The sequence below is a fragment of the Perca flavescens genome, chromosome 4 (genome assembly GCF_004354835.1).
Source record: "Perca flavescens isolate YP-PL-M2 chromosome 4, PFLA_1.0, whole genome shotgun sequence".
Taxonomy (NCBI): domain Eukaryota; kingdom Metazoa; phylum Chordata; class Actinopteri; order Perciformes; family Percidae; genus Perca; species Perca flavescens.
The window spans coordinates 1,712,199-1,726,423 of NC_041334.1; the positions used below are offsets into that span (position 1 = coordinate 1,712,199).

Genomic DNA, 14,225 nt, shown 5'->3' on the forward strand with positions numbered 1-14,225 from the left:
CCCAGCTGGCGCATACAAATGTGACATCATGAGATCTCCGTGACCAGCGCTGGTGGTCACAACACCAGCTGCAGTCTTCTCCTGAACAGAGGTGGCGCTAATGAGCAAATGCTACCGACGCTGCTCTTTCTACGGACTAGAAGAAGAAGAAAAGGGTAAACAACGGCAGAACTGGCAGCAGCATTGCCGTCAATGCTTCGATCTGATTGGATGACCTACTTGGTGGGATCGAGCCTTTCATTCACCATAAAAGAACTCATCTTAACCCTCAATGCTGAACTCATTCAGGCTCCTGTTTCCGCTTTGTTGCGCACCGCTGAAAAAAAGAGCCGTGTGCGACCTCGGCCGGATATGACATCATTTTGACGTCACGATGTCGCACGCCACCTTGGATGCATGCGCAACCAGATGTTCGAATAGTTCGAATATTCGGTGTTATTTTAGAGGGAATATTCGAACGTCACTTTTGAGCAATTTTGACAGCCCTAGTGTATGTGTGTGTGCGTGCACAAACTATGGAATATGGATATGTGAATATATTGTGCTTGTGTCTGAAACATTTGGTTAGAGCTGAAAAGATTAACTGATAAGTTGTCGACAAAATTGAATTGCCAATTATTTTGATAATCAATGAAGTCCCTCCAGGATTTCGTGGCCTTTTTTTTAGATTGTGAAAGTCAAACTTCTGTGATGTCAGCTTGAATGTAAACAATTGGTAGTTGCAGCCTAAGACAGTTTGAGGAGTTAACACACACGCACACACACACGCACACACACACACACACACACACACACACACACACAGAGAGCGAGAGTGAAAACACAACTTCAGCAGTCTAATTGGACTGATATGTAATTACTCCTGCTACCTACACAATCTACAACAATAATTGTATTTCCTCCCCTCTCTCTTTCTTTCTTTCTTTCTTTCTTTCTCTCTGTTTCTCTGTGATTGTTAATTCTTTCATGTTTCATTTTTTGCAGCCGTTGCAGTGTTATAATTAGCCTACTGAGATGCGCAAAACATCGCAGCACTTTCCCCTTATGAGCTGTTAGCCCACACACACACACACACACACACACACACACACACACACACACACACACTCTATAAGCGAGCAGCGAAAGCGCTGATGCTTCGCCGTTCCAAAACTCAACTTTAATCAAAGTGGACATGTGTTTGGCTGCGTTCGCAGAAGATCCGCAACTCCCATGATTCTGCCTCGCTGGCTTCATTTTTATTCCGTTTTTTTTTTTTTTTTAAGTGCTTCGCCTCAAATTAAAAACTCATTTCGAGGAACGAGCACACTGAGCCCTGCGAGGTAGGGGGGAGGGAAACTAAAACCTACACGTCGATATGAACAATATTTTCAAACGGCAGGAAAGTTTCTCGGAATCTTTCATCTCGGGGAAAGTTCACAAATTGGTTTGATTTCTTTTCTAATATCACAACAAAGAAGAGGAGATATTTTAGCGTTCACGTGTGTGTGTTTGTGTTTGTGTGTGTGACAGCTGGGAGGGCCGGAAAAGCCGCCCCAACCTTCATAACATCAGCTCCCAGTTTCCCTGCTGTGTCTTTGCACATCTGGAGTTCAACGTAGCAGCCACGCCTCAATGATTTCTCTTCTTTTGTTTCTTCTGCAGATATTCTGGGTTATTTTATGGATTGGATAGATTAGGATACAGGCCAGAAACAGTCCTTGGCTTTCAGCCTACATCCCATTTCTGTTGTTGATTGTGTGATTTATATTGTGACTGGTTTAAACGTGCAAAATACGATTTTTGTCGATTGCACATTCACGCAAATTGTCATGCTTTGTTCATGATAACGTAAACCCAAATAAACCATTCATTCATTCACCTTTTCACATGTTCCCCCATATGATCTTCTGCTGCAGTTCTTACAAGACATTTGCAGTTTTTAAACCTATTTGTTTGCAGACATTTATATTTAACAGATATCACTGGGAATAAGTCATTTTTAGGCCTTTTATTTTGACAGGACCGCTTAACATGAAAGGGGAGAGTGAGAGGGGGGGAATGACCTGCAGCAAAGGGCCGCAGGTCGGAAGTCGATTCTGCGGCCACTGCATCAAGGACTGAATATCCAAACAGAATATGCTGTTTACAGGACCTGTATCAAATTCTGTAAAATAATAGTGAAATCTTAGTGTGCAGGTGTGTCTCAGAGCGGATGCTCAGCCCGACATGGCGTGTTAGTTTTAGGCTAGGTTATGTTTACAGCCGAGCCCCCGGTACAGGTTCACATCTGCTTCTGACTGTCCGCTGCTGCTGCGTTTAGGGAGCGTCCGGAACTTTCCAGCGGGAGTCATTTGACCTGTCCTTGGCACAGACTGTAAAAAAATTAAAAATAATAATGGACAAAAGTTTTCCGGGTCTGAAAAATGAAGTCAATGCTGAAGTTCCTTAAAGCTGCATCGTATCTCATTTCCAGCAGGAAAAACGTCAAGAAAAGTGACAAAAGCGATGAAAAAGGCAACCAGAAAGTGCCTAATACATAAAGAAACTTCCAAAAAAGGTTGCATTCTTTGTGATTGCCATCAGGGGGGCGACTCCACTGGCTGGATCATGTGTCCAGCTGAGCCCCACCCTGGAGCCCGGTGTGCAGTTCTGTTCGCTGGTGTCCTGTTTTTCCAGAAGTGTGTGTGTGTGTGTGTGTGTGTGTGTGTGTGTGTGTGTGTGTGTGTGTGTGTGTGTGTGTGTGTGTGTGTGTGTGTGTGTGTGTGTGTGTGTGTGTGTGTGTGTGTGTGTGTGTGTGTGTGTGTGTTTTCGGAGGCAGGTTCACATCTGCGTCTGACTGTCTGTCACATCTCCCAAAGCTCAGCTGCTGCGTTCAGGGAGCGGCCGGAACTTTCCAGCGGGAGTTGTTTTGCTCTGTCGGCTGGATTTGGAGATGATGATGTTCTCAGGAATCGGTTTTTATCGCACAATTAGTTAGTTGTTTCCTCTGAGAGTCGAAAGACTCCCACTGCTCTCCTGCTGGTCTCTGATCTGTCCTCCGAGATACCTGTTCCATCGCGACTTATAGTCATATTTCTTTATTTTTTGTTATTAATCTGTCTTTAAAGCTCTTTGGATCAGTGAGGGAATCTTTTTCTCGTTTTACAAAGTTGAGGAAATTGAGTTCCATGTAACATGGAATTATTTCTTTAGTATTTGTAGTGTCTTCTGTTTTGACAAAAAACAGCCGAGACATTGAAAGCATTAAAAAAAAAGTGAAGTGTGAAAAACGTTGGAAAAATACATCAAATGTTAAAAGCGTTGGGAAAAACATCCAAAAGTATTGCAAACGTTTCAATTTTCTTTTGCAAAAGTGTAGAAAAAAAGTCTCCTGTACTCTCCTAGTCCCCTCTCCTCCTTGTCTCCTCTCCTAGTCCCTTCTCCTCCTAGTCTCCTCTCCTAGTCCCCTCTCCTCTTTGTCTCCTCTCCTCTTTGTCTCCTCTCCTTGTCTCCTCTCCTCCTTGTTCCCTCTGCTTCTTGTCTCCTCTCCTCATTGTCTCCTCTCCTCCTTGTCCCCTCTCCTTGTCTCCTCTCCTCTTCTCGTCTCCTCTCCTCTTCTTGTCTCCTCTCATCCTTGTCTCCTCTCATCCTTGTCTCCTCTCATCCTTGTCTCCTCTCCTCCTTGTCTCCTCTCCTCTCATCCTTGTCTCCTCTCATCCTTGTCTCCTCTCCTCTCTGGTTTCTACCTCCCTGGGTGGTTGGGAGTGTTTCAGCTGCTTCAGCGTCGGATGACACGCGGAACTTTCCACCGTCTGTTCACACACACACACACACACACACACACACACACACACACACACACACACACACACACACACACTATTAAAGAACAATGCTAAATGACTTGTTTTATCCTCAAACACCGGACTCATAATCTCTCCTCTCTCTCTCTCTCTCTCTCTCTCTCTCTCTCTCTCTCTCTCTCTCTCTCTGGATCAAAGGCAGCTAAACACCTAAAATGCGTCTAATCTCCGCGCTAAATATCTAAATCTTTCTGTGAAGGTAAACCGAGTCGTAATCCGGAGTTTGATCCACAATCTGCAGGAAAACCCCTTCCACTGTTCATAATGCAGAGACACTGCCTTTGTGTAAATACTAGGTGGTGTATGGTGAGCTTAATGAGGATACGAAGACGTATTGGAGCCGGGGGGGGAAATAACATTATTGCCGCTGACAGGCTCAGATTAATATTCTAAGTGTCTGACAACATTATGGAAAGGATTTCTAAGGAGGTCGTCCTTTCTGTTAAAGAGTAAGATCATAAAAACATTCGTGAAATTGCGTTCACTAAACCCACCAGACTCCATGTAAATAAACATTTTAGCATCGTAAAACACACTTCATTCAAAGTGGACAGAAACTAAATAAAGCTATCAAAAGCCATCTTGGTTCATCTTTCCACTGTTCCAACCATCACCACTCTAGTTTTGGTTGAAATTAACACATAGTTTACTGAGTTACATGTGAGAATATGTTTGCTCTATACACGCTAAAAGTATTGCTTTTTTAAATGGAGTCTGGTGGGTTTAGGGCTAGAAACTTCAGAGCTGTTTCTGGTTGAACAGAAAAGTCTCAAAGAGGTTTTAAAGCATGTGAATGTGCCAGCCAGCCAGTAGTTATCGGTCTGTGAATTGGGGGGTGTTTGTGTTTGTTTGGCAGTTGAGTTCAAACATCAACAATCTTTGCGCATAATCGCTTTCTGCAGCTTTAACTCTCAGAATATCTTCTTGAAAATGTGTTATTTCTTTAATTTCAGAGAATAGTGAGAGTAGTAATGAGTTTTTCTCATACATTTACCAGTAGAATCTTTAGAGAATGTTTATCGGACTAAATATGACTAAAACTAACAAGGACATTTGGCACAAGACTAAGACTAAATTAAAAATAGGTGACAAATTGAACACTATTTGTGTGTATAATAGTATAATAGATATTTGTGTCCTGCGTGGCGTCAGTGTCACCTGTCAGTCTGGCGGTATCCTTTAGGAATGTGACCGATTTAGAAACCCTCCCCCCCCCCCCCCCCTGTTTCTGGTCCCGTCTGGGTTAATAATAGAGGCATCAGCTGAGACTTTGGGGGGGATTGGAAGACAGAGCAAAGAAAGCGAGAACAGATGAGTGGACACCGAGGTGTCAATGTTTTCGTCCTTGACGAGATGTCTCTGGTTGGCTCCCGTGTGGAGATTCCTGTCCTGTAATTGGCTGCTGAGTGGCGTTTCAGGATGTCCTCTCCGTGTCTGTCCGTCCTTGGCACAGACTGTTAAAAAAATAAAGGACAATGTCTCCCGGTCTGAGAAGTGAAGTCAACGCTGAAGCTCTTTAACCCTCCTGTTGTCCTCGGGTCAAATTTGACCCGTTAACAAAAACTTTGTGAACTATGACAAAAAATGTTGAAATTTCGACACAAGAAAAGCCTAAAGTTGCGTGGTCGACAGTAAGACAACACGAGGGTTAAAAGTGGTTCCACTTGGGAAATTCCCCGTGTTCTTGACTGGTCACATGCAAAGCTAAGTCTTCATATCACCCCCTCCCCCCCCCATCCTCTCCTGACCACACCGCCCCAAAATGTGATCAACATGTGGGAAAGTCTTCGGGACAATCGTCCCTCCAAACGCCATAAATCTCAGCGCTCTCTGCTTGAAGTCACTGCAGGGCGGCGAGAGGCTTCAGCCAATAGGAAGAGAGAGTCACACAGACATCCTTAAAGTGCTTGTTTGGAACAAAGGTGTCACCATGGCACCCAGTGAACTAGTTTCAGCCGACACACACATATCTCTCTCTCGGTCTGTCTCTCTCTGTCTCTCCATCTTTTGTCTCCCTCGTTCTCTGCGTTGGCAGCGCCTCTTTACCCGGCAGCGTGGCCGGCTCGGCGTGCCCCCCCCCATCATCAGCCCTATTGTTACCAGATGAATAGACGAGCTGTGTTCTGAAGGTTTTACAGAGTTTAGAGAGAAGGTGTGGCGTCAAACCTGTGGAAGACGGCGAGGAAAAAAAGCTGTGCGGGGTTGAAAAGACAAAAGAGACAAACTAAAAGACAGAAAGAAGCAATGAAAGAAAGAGAAACGGATGACAGACGCAACAACAGGGACAAAGCAATGAGGGGAAATGGGAAGGATTTTATCCCATTACTTTTGAAAGGGCTTGTTGAAACTGTAGCTTAATGGCTGGATTATGTCCTGGATGAATGGATGAGTAGTTCGGGCTCTAAAATGTGGATCAGTGTTTCCCCAAAAAGTCCAAAAATGACGTCCTCAAATGTCTTGTTTTGTCCCCAACTCAAAGATATTCAGTTTCCTGTCCCAGAGGAGAGAAGACACTAGAACAATATTCACATTTAACAAGCTGACATCACACACAAGTTAAAAATCAAAGAAAGTGTCAAAAGCATTTTTATTTTTATGCATCTTTTTGGCAATTATTTCAGAGGGTTTTTTGGACACTTCAACGTTTTTGTTGTCCTTTTTTTTTGTTGATTTGACATTTTTTGGGACATTTTTTAAACATTTTTGTTTCCTTTTTTCATTTTTTAAGGCAATTATTTCAGTTTTTTTAGAACACTCAACGTTTTTGTTGTCATTTATTTGAGTTATTCTTTTTTTTTTGTTGCTTTTTGACATTTTTTAAACCTTTTTTCGAAAAAAAGCTTTAAAAAGCTCGACGGAATGTCGTCGCTGCAAATAGTGTGCACGAATGACTCCAAGGTGGCGTTGATGAAAGCTCCACTTCAGAGTGTAAACATCCCGACTTCCAACAGACGTCAGACGGTGTAGAGGGAAGAACGCTGGGGGGGTCTTTGGGCTCGGTCTGAAGGGGCTGCACGGCGACGCCCAGGCAGCAGCGACCACGAGGCTCGCAGAGGGGACATGGTTACCTGTTGTTGCCGGGGGAGGGGGGGGATACCTTGCCGTGATTTCACTTTCAATCTGGGAATCTGCTCCGGGGGCCGAATGGAGTCACAGCAGGGCTCACTTTCACCTCTCTCTTTGGTTCTTCTTTCCTTCTGCTTTCTGTCTATCTCTTTCTCTTCAAAGAAAACCCGCAGGGGAAATCATTACACACACACACACACACACACACACACACACACACACACACACACACACACACACACACACACACACACACACACAAAATCGTTGGGAAAAGCAACAAAAACGGCTGAGTGTTTGACACGCACGCACGCACACACACACACACACACACACACACACACACACACACACACACACACACACACACACTTGCACAGGAGGGGATCCTCTCCTCCATGAAAGAGCTGCATGAATAACAAACCCCTGAGTTCAGTCCTTCACACTGACAATGGACACACACACACACACTCACACACTCACTAACACTCACTCAGTTTGACCCTTCTCACAATAGAGAAGGCATGCATTCATTAGCGTTTCCGAGAAAGCTTTGATTGGTTCACTAAGCCACTGTCCCCTCTCCTTCTCTCTCTCTCTCTCTCTCTCTCTCTCTCTCTCTCTCTCTCTCTCTCTCTCTCTCTCTCCATCTATCTGTCTTACTCTCTCTCTCTCATATGTTAAATGTGAATATTGTTCTAGTTTCTTCACTCCTCTGTGACAGGAAACTGAAGATCTTTGAGACATTTGAGGACGTTTATCTTGGGCTTTTTGGGACAACTAGGATCCACATTTTAGAGACCAGACTATTCATCCATTCATCCAGGACATAATCGTTAGTTGCAGCCTTAGATGTGAGGAGGGAGAGGGAGAGAGATAGTGTTGTTGTAAGAACTAATCAGATTACTCCACAGTATTGATAATCTTATCCCCCTCCTAACACCCCCCCTCCCCTTGATGATTGATTTCTATCGACAATGAGATTTGTGTGGCAGGAATCTGTTTAAAGAGGCGGGGATTGACTTTTGATGCAGTGCCAGGAGCTTTTAGAGACTGAGTATCGAGTGTTTAGCAGCGCTGGAATGTAACTAAGTACATTTACTCCAGTACTGTACTTAAGTACCAAAATGTTGAGGTACTTTACTGTTGTCTTTTCTTTTCCTGACACTTTCTACTTTCTACATTTCAGAGAGAAATATTGTACTTTTTACTCCACTACATTCATCTCTTCCAGCTTTAGTTACTAGTTACTTTAGTTACTCCGCTACATTCATCTGTTACAGCTTTAGTTACTAGTTACTTTAGTTACTCCACTACATTCATCTGTTCCAGCTTTAGTTACTAGTTACTTTAGTTACTCCACTACATTCATCTGTTCCAGCTTTAGTTACTAGTTACTTTAGTTACTCCACTACATTCATCTGTTCCAGCTTTAGTTACTAGTTACTTTAGTTACTCTGCTACATTCATCTGTTGCAGCTTTAGTTACTAGTTACTTTAGTTACTCCACTACATTCATCTGTTACAGCTTTAGTTACTAGTTACTTTAGTTACTCCACTACATTCATCTGTTACAGCTTTAGTTACTAGTTACTTTAGTTACTCCACTACATTCATCTGTTCCAGCTTTAGTTACTAGTTACTTTAGTTACTCCACTACATTCATCTGTTCCAGCTTTAGTTACTAGTTACTGTACTCATTAAGTTTCCTGCACACACAGAGACATACATACACACACACACACACACACACACACACACACACACACACACACACACACACACACACACACACACACACACACACACACACACACACACACACACACACACACACACACAGACTCACCCACACACACACACCTCCTGATGATACTTACAGACTTTTACTGAAGTAACATTTCCAAGGCAGGACTATAGCTTGTAACTGAGTATGTTTACTTTGTGGTATTAGTATTTGTACTGCAGTAAAGGATCTGGATACTACTTCTAGCGCTGCTGTTGAGAAGCTGGATGTTTTCCTCCGCTCCGTAACTAACCATGCCGTCCATTTGGTCTTTTGTCTCCTTACAGATCTCAAAGGTGCTCGGCACACAATGGGACTCCAAAACCTCTGAGGGGGTGAGGACAAAAGGCCGAGGGGGGGGGAGAAGAGGAAGAATAAAGCCAAAAAAGCGAGGCGGGAGAAGAGGACAAAAGAGAAGGAGGAACAGAAGAAGGAGGGAAGATTCTAGCCCGGCGCCAAGGAAAGAAGGACACGGAGGGAGGGAGATTTAAAAAGGAGGGATTTGCTCAGGATTTGTCGGGGGTGCATGCTCCCCCCTAAGTCCCCCCCCCCCCTCCCACTTGGACATCCTTCCTTTTTTTATTTTATTTCCCGCGTCATTGACGGGCCGACAGAAGGGGAAAAAGAATGCACGGTAAACTGAGTTTGGGCAGCGGCGCCGGGGCGAGCAGGGCCCTGGAGGTGAGACCCCCCAGGACTAGAGGCTGGCTGCTCGGCCTGCTCGTGGCCGCGGCGTGCTGCTCGTGGCCGTCGGTCCGCGCCGACGTGGAGATCGACGTCCTGGTCAACGCAGGCAGCGGGGAAAGAAGGAGCGAGCTGGAGGCCTCCATGCACTCGTCGCTGCTTCAGGACTTCCAGGAAGTGACGGAGAGGATCCGCGCGCTGGAGGCCGGCGACAGCGCCGCCGCCGCGGCGACTCAGCAGAACACGGCCGCTGCACCCACCGCCTTCCCAGACTCCTCAGCGGTAGTTGGTCGGATCTTCCAGATGACGGTGCCAAACAAGATGGAGGATGTTTACCTGGGGGATATTGTCAAGGTGAGTCCCAGCATCTCTTTCTTTCTTTCTTTCTTTCTTTCTTTCTTTCTTTTTCTTTCTTTCTTTCTTTCTTTCTTTCTTTCTCAGTTCATTTGTCTGTCCATAGCTTCCACATTAACTCAACAGTGTCACTCTGGAATAGGGCTGGGCAATATATCAATATTATATCGATATCATGATATGAGACTAGATATTGTCTTAGATTTTGGATATCGTAATATGACATAAGTGTTGTCTTTCCCTGGTTTTAAAGGCTGCGTTACAGTAAAGTGATGTACTTTTCTGAACTTACCAGACTGTTGAAGCTGTTCTATTATTTGCCTTTTCCCCATTTAGACATTATGTCCACATTACTGATGATTATTTATCTAAACTCAAAAGTGTGAAGATATTTTCTTAAAGCACCAATTGTCAACCCTAGAATATCGCTGCAATATAGATCTCGAGGTATTTGGTAGGGCTGCTCGATTATGGGAAAAAGTATAATCAATATTGAAGTCACGATAATTTGACACAATTACTCGTTGACTTCTGGAAAGATGTTGCAATTATTATACTTAAAAAACAGTGGAAAAAATTCAATAAATCAAGTAAAAAAAACATACAACTATGAACTTTGCCTTAATACTTTTCATATTTAAACTTTATTTTTTCATTCAGAACACAAGAGAAAATAAGAGTTTACTCGCAAAACGTAATGAGCTAAATAAGTTTTTCTTGATTGTTCTGTTTTTGTGATCATTGGGAGCCGTAATCACGATTAAATTTCGATTAATTGCACAGCCCTAGTATTTGGTCAAGAATATCGTAATATCTGATTTTCTCCCTATCGCCCAGCCCCACTCTGGAAGTAAAAAGGCTATTGTTATTGTTATGTTCTCCATAAGGATTCTGATTATCAGCCATAAAGTCTAAACCATCCGAGGTAGTCTGAACCCCCAAGCTGTGAGGTTGTGGAATTAAAGTTTCTGCTCCTGTAGAAGTTAGAAGTCTCTATGCTATCAATCTGGTTTAAAGAAAAACCCGTTTTATTCGCAATCTTATGGAGAATTACTACATTACCCACAATCCTAAGCCTAACAACGACGGCTGTGATTGTTCCAACTCGCTGTTACCATAGAAACATATCCCGTACCCGGGAACCCGCGAAGATAGAGCGAGCTTCTACCATTGAAGTCTACGATAGTTTTGTCTCTTTGGCTTTTTTGCCGTTTTCAAAATTTTTTTTTTTTGCCGAATCAAATGTTTTATGGTGACGATTCATCTCGTAGCTAGTTGGCTTGGTTCCTACTTTCATTGAAGAAAAAGAACGTTGAAAAAAGTGTCAAAAATTCCGGAAAAAGCTTCAGAAAATCTACAAAAACATCGCAAAAAGTGAAAAAAAAACTTGAAAAAAACAAACAACAAAAAGGACCGGGAAAAGTGACAAATGTCGAACTAAAATGTTGACCCAGAAAAACAAAAAGTTGCATGGTCGACAGGAAGCCAACACAAGGGTTAAGTTTCAGACACAGGAAGCTTCGTCCATTATCTTCACAGTCTATGCTGATGACACATTTATAAACATGTACGTACAGTCACAGGTAGATGAACGAGTGTTTGGGGGAGGGGGTTGGGGTTGGGGTACAGTTACTTCAGCCTCAGTGAGTGTGTTGACTCCAGATGAACTCTGAGAACAATTATAAAGGAGCCATTTCCCTAAAAATATGTCCCTGGTGTGCCATTGCTCAGAAGCTGCCCCGAGGCAATGCACACATTTGAAGCCATTCGGAGCAATATGCCCTTTTTTTTAATTGCGCTGCATTTTCCACGATGGCCAATTTCCTCTAATATATGGAGCCTCATATCTGAATTGGAGGCTTTAGTAGCATTACCCTCCCTCTCCTCTAACTCTCTCTCTTTGCTTCTACTGTTTCTTCTCTCGCTCTCTCTCTCGACTACTCATCTTTATCCTCCCTTCTCTTCCTTTACTAGCAGTGATCTTCCTCTCCTCCCTTTAAAACTCTCAGACTTTACCTCCAGCTACAACAATTTAACTCCTCCTTCTCCACCTCTTTCCCTCCACCCCTCCTTTTGTTCCAGACACACTTTCCTTCTCTCTCCTTCAGGCTAAACCTTTAATATTGTACACTCCCTCTCTCTTCCTTCCTTTCTTCCTTCCTGTCCCTCGTCTTCATTGCATCCTCTCCATCTCTAACCATTCATCTCTCTTACCTTGCTGTCTATCCATCCCCTCTTTCTTCTCCTTTTGTCTTCATTACACCGTTAAAGGGTACAGTAATTTCGTTGTTTTTCAACCCGGACCCTATCTTCCCATGTATTGATGTCTAAGTGGCTAATGTGAAAAACAATCTTTGAAACTGGTCAGGTGTTGAGTGAGAACGCTGTAACCAGCAGCTGTGAACCGGGCTGTAATGTAACCCTACAGGACTAATGTTCAGCATCAGTCAGCGTCCACTAAAAGTTCTGTTGTTGCCGCTGACAGACTCAGATTATTATTCTTACAACATTATGGGATGGATCCCTACAGAGATAGAAAGAGTAAGATCCTTTTAGTTTAACATGAAACAGCCCCAAAATCACCATCACCAAACTCAACCAGATTCCATGTAAATAATCATGTTAAACAAGAAGGATCTTACTCTTTAACAAATTAGTTTCGGTCTTGCTTCATGCTGGACCAATATCAAAAGATTGTTGTTCCCATCAGTCACGTAGACACAAAAAAAACATGGGCAAATAGGGTCCAGATTGATTAAAATATATAAATATCAGTTACCCTTTAATCCCGTCTTCTCTCCCTTCCTCCATCCTTCAGTTCCCTTTTTAAACCCCCTATCGTCTCTCCTCCCCCTTTATCTCCGTCCATCACATTCCAGCCTTTCATATCCTATTGCACACCCCCCCCCCTTTCCTCCATCCTTTGCTTTTAAGTTCTGTCTCTCCCTCCACACCCATCCCTCCCTTGCTCCTTTCTTTCGCTCCTGTCAAATCACATCAGATCATATCAATCAAGTTCCCCCGGCGGAGAGCAGCATGAAAATATACTCGCACCACCCCCGAATAAAACCTGCACACACGCGTGGTGGCTTGGCTCTGTCACAGAAATACATGTTTGAAAAGGAACGGAGGTAAAGGATTCAAAGAGGTCTTAATACTTTAGTTTTAGTTGGTGCATTTCCAAACCGTAGATTTAATTCTGGGTATGAATTTTTCATTAGTCTTAATGTTTTTTATGCAGTTTACAGTTGACTGAACGGGGCTGTTTGCAGACGCTCGGCTGACTTGACGCGGCTTGCGGCGGCACCCTACAGGCGCCTTGTGTGTTCTGTCGGGGAAAATTAAAAGGGATATGATGCATATTTCTTCTGACAGTGCATCCCCGGCCCAACGGGTCAGCCGCCGGGCTTATCCCCGCTTGTGGAGATTGAAATAAAACCCGGTTGTGTTTAGGGCTTTAAATTCACAGTTAAAGTTTGTAAAGTAACTAGCCAACGTGGCGATGATTAGGGTTGGGCGATGTCCCCTAAATTGGCAGTTGACGATGGTTACAGTAAAACATCGTGATGGACGATGATATCGTCGTCGGGGTCGGAGGGGGGGGGGGGTAGCGGTATCTTTACTATGGGCCAACAGTTAACATAGAAACGATTAGAGATACATTTAAATGCCCTCTGTAAATGGTGCCCTGCTGGTAGGTTTTACAACTTGACCTACTTTCACTTAAGTACGGTGCAGTAAAGTCAATCAGATGTCCTGATCTGCATAACGACAGTACAGTGGGACGTTTGCCTTCAACAGAGCGACAGTAATAACCTAACATACCGTCATTACTGAGATTAAACTACATTCACGGTTATGTATGCACTGAATAACGCATTCAATAAACAGAAACATAACTCTTGCAGCGCACATGAACAGATGCGCAATATTAGCTCACACATAAAATAGCACCGTCGTGAATTAGCCTGTTGCTAACGTACATTCATAAATCCTACATGACATCGTCCCGTACCTACAGGACCTCAGACTGACTTATTGATGCACGCACAGAGTGGCGTCGACAAACTTAGTCCAATGAGGGGAGAAAGGAGGAAAGTGTGATAGCGTTCCACTTTTAACGCTTTTTTCTCTCTCACTCGAGACCGCTACGTCCAACGTTACTAGAAGGTAGAGCGAGCTACAGCTGACAGGGAGAGAGAGAGAATGTATGACTACAGCCAATCAGCAGTCTGCTCAAATCGATGGTTTTTTTCACACATAGGTTGCACATAAAGGGGGAAAAAGTAGCTTCCACTTAAGGAGCCCTATGTCCTGTCTTTGCTAGTTTAACACCGACGCACTTGTCAATTTCCCGTCCAGCGCCCGCGACTAGGATTAGTGTGTTTGACCGGGGGGGGGGGAGACATCACGATGGTCGTGTTTTCCCGGAGGAGAAGAAGAAGCAGAAAGACCCGCGGAAACTAAAGAGTAAAAATGGAGCGGACTTTAGTTTCTAAACAGTGGAAATG

At 43.7% G+C, this 14,225-nt stretch overlaps 1 protein-coding gene across 1 annotated transcript in view; it reads left to right on the forward strand.

The window, feature by feature from the left end:
• dag1 (dystroglycan 1) overlaps positions 1–14,225 on the forward strand; it is a 60,876-nt gene that overhangs the window by 27,119 nt on the left and 19,532 nt on the right. Inside the window, exon 2 of the mRNA XM_028575406.1 lies at positions 8,964–9,714. Coding sequence (XP_028431207.1) covers positions 9,304–9,714 — 411 coding nt within the window. The 5' untranslated portion in view covers positions 8,964–9,303. The remainder of the gene's footprint in view (positions 1–8,963; positions 9,715–14,225) is intronic.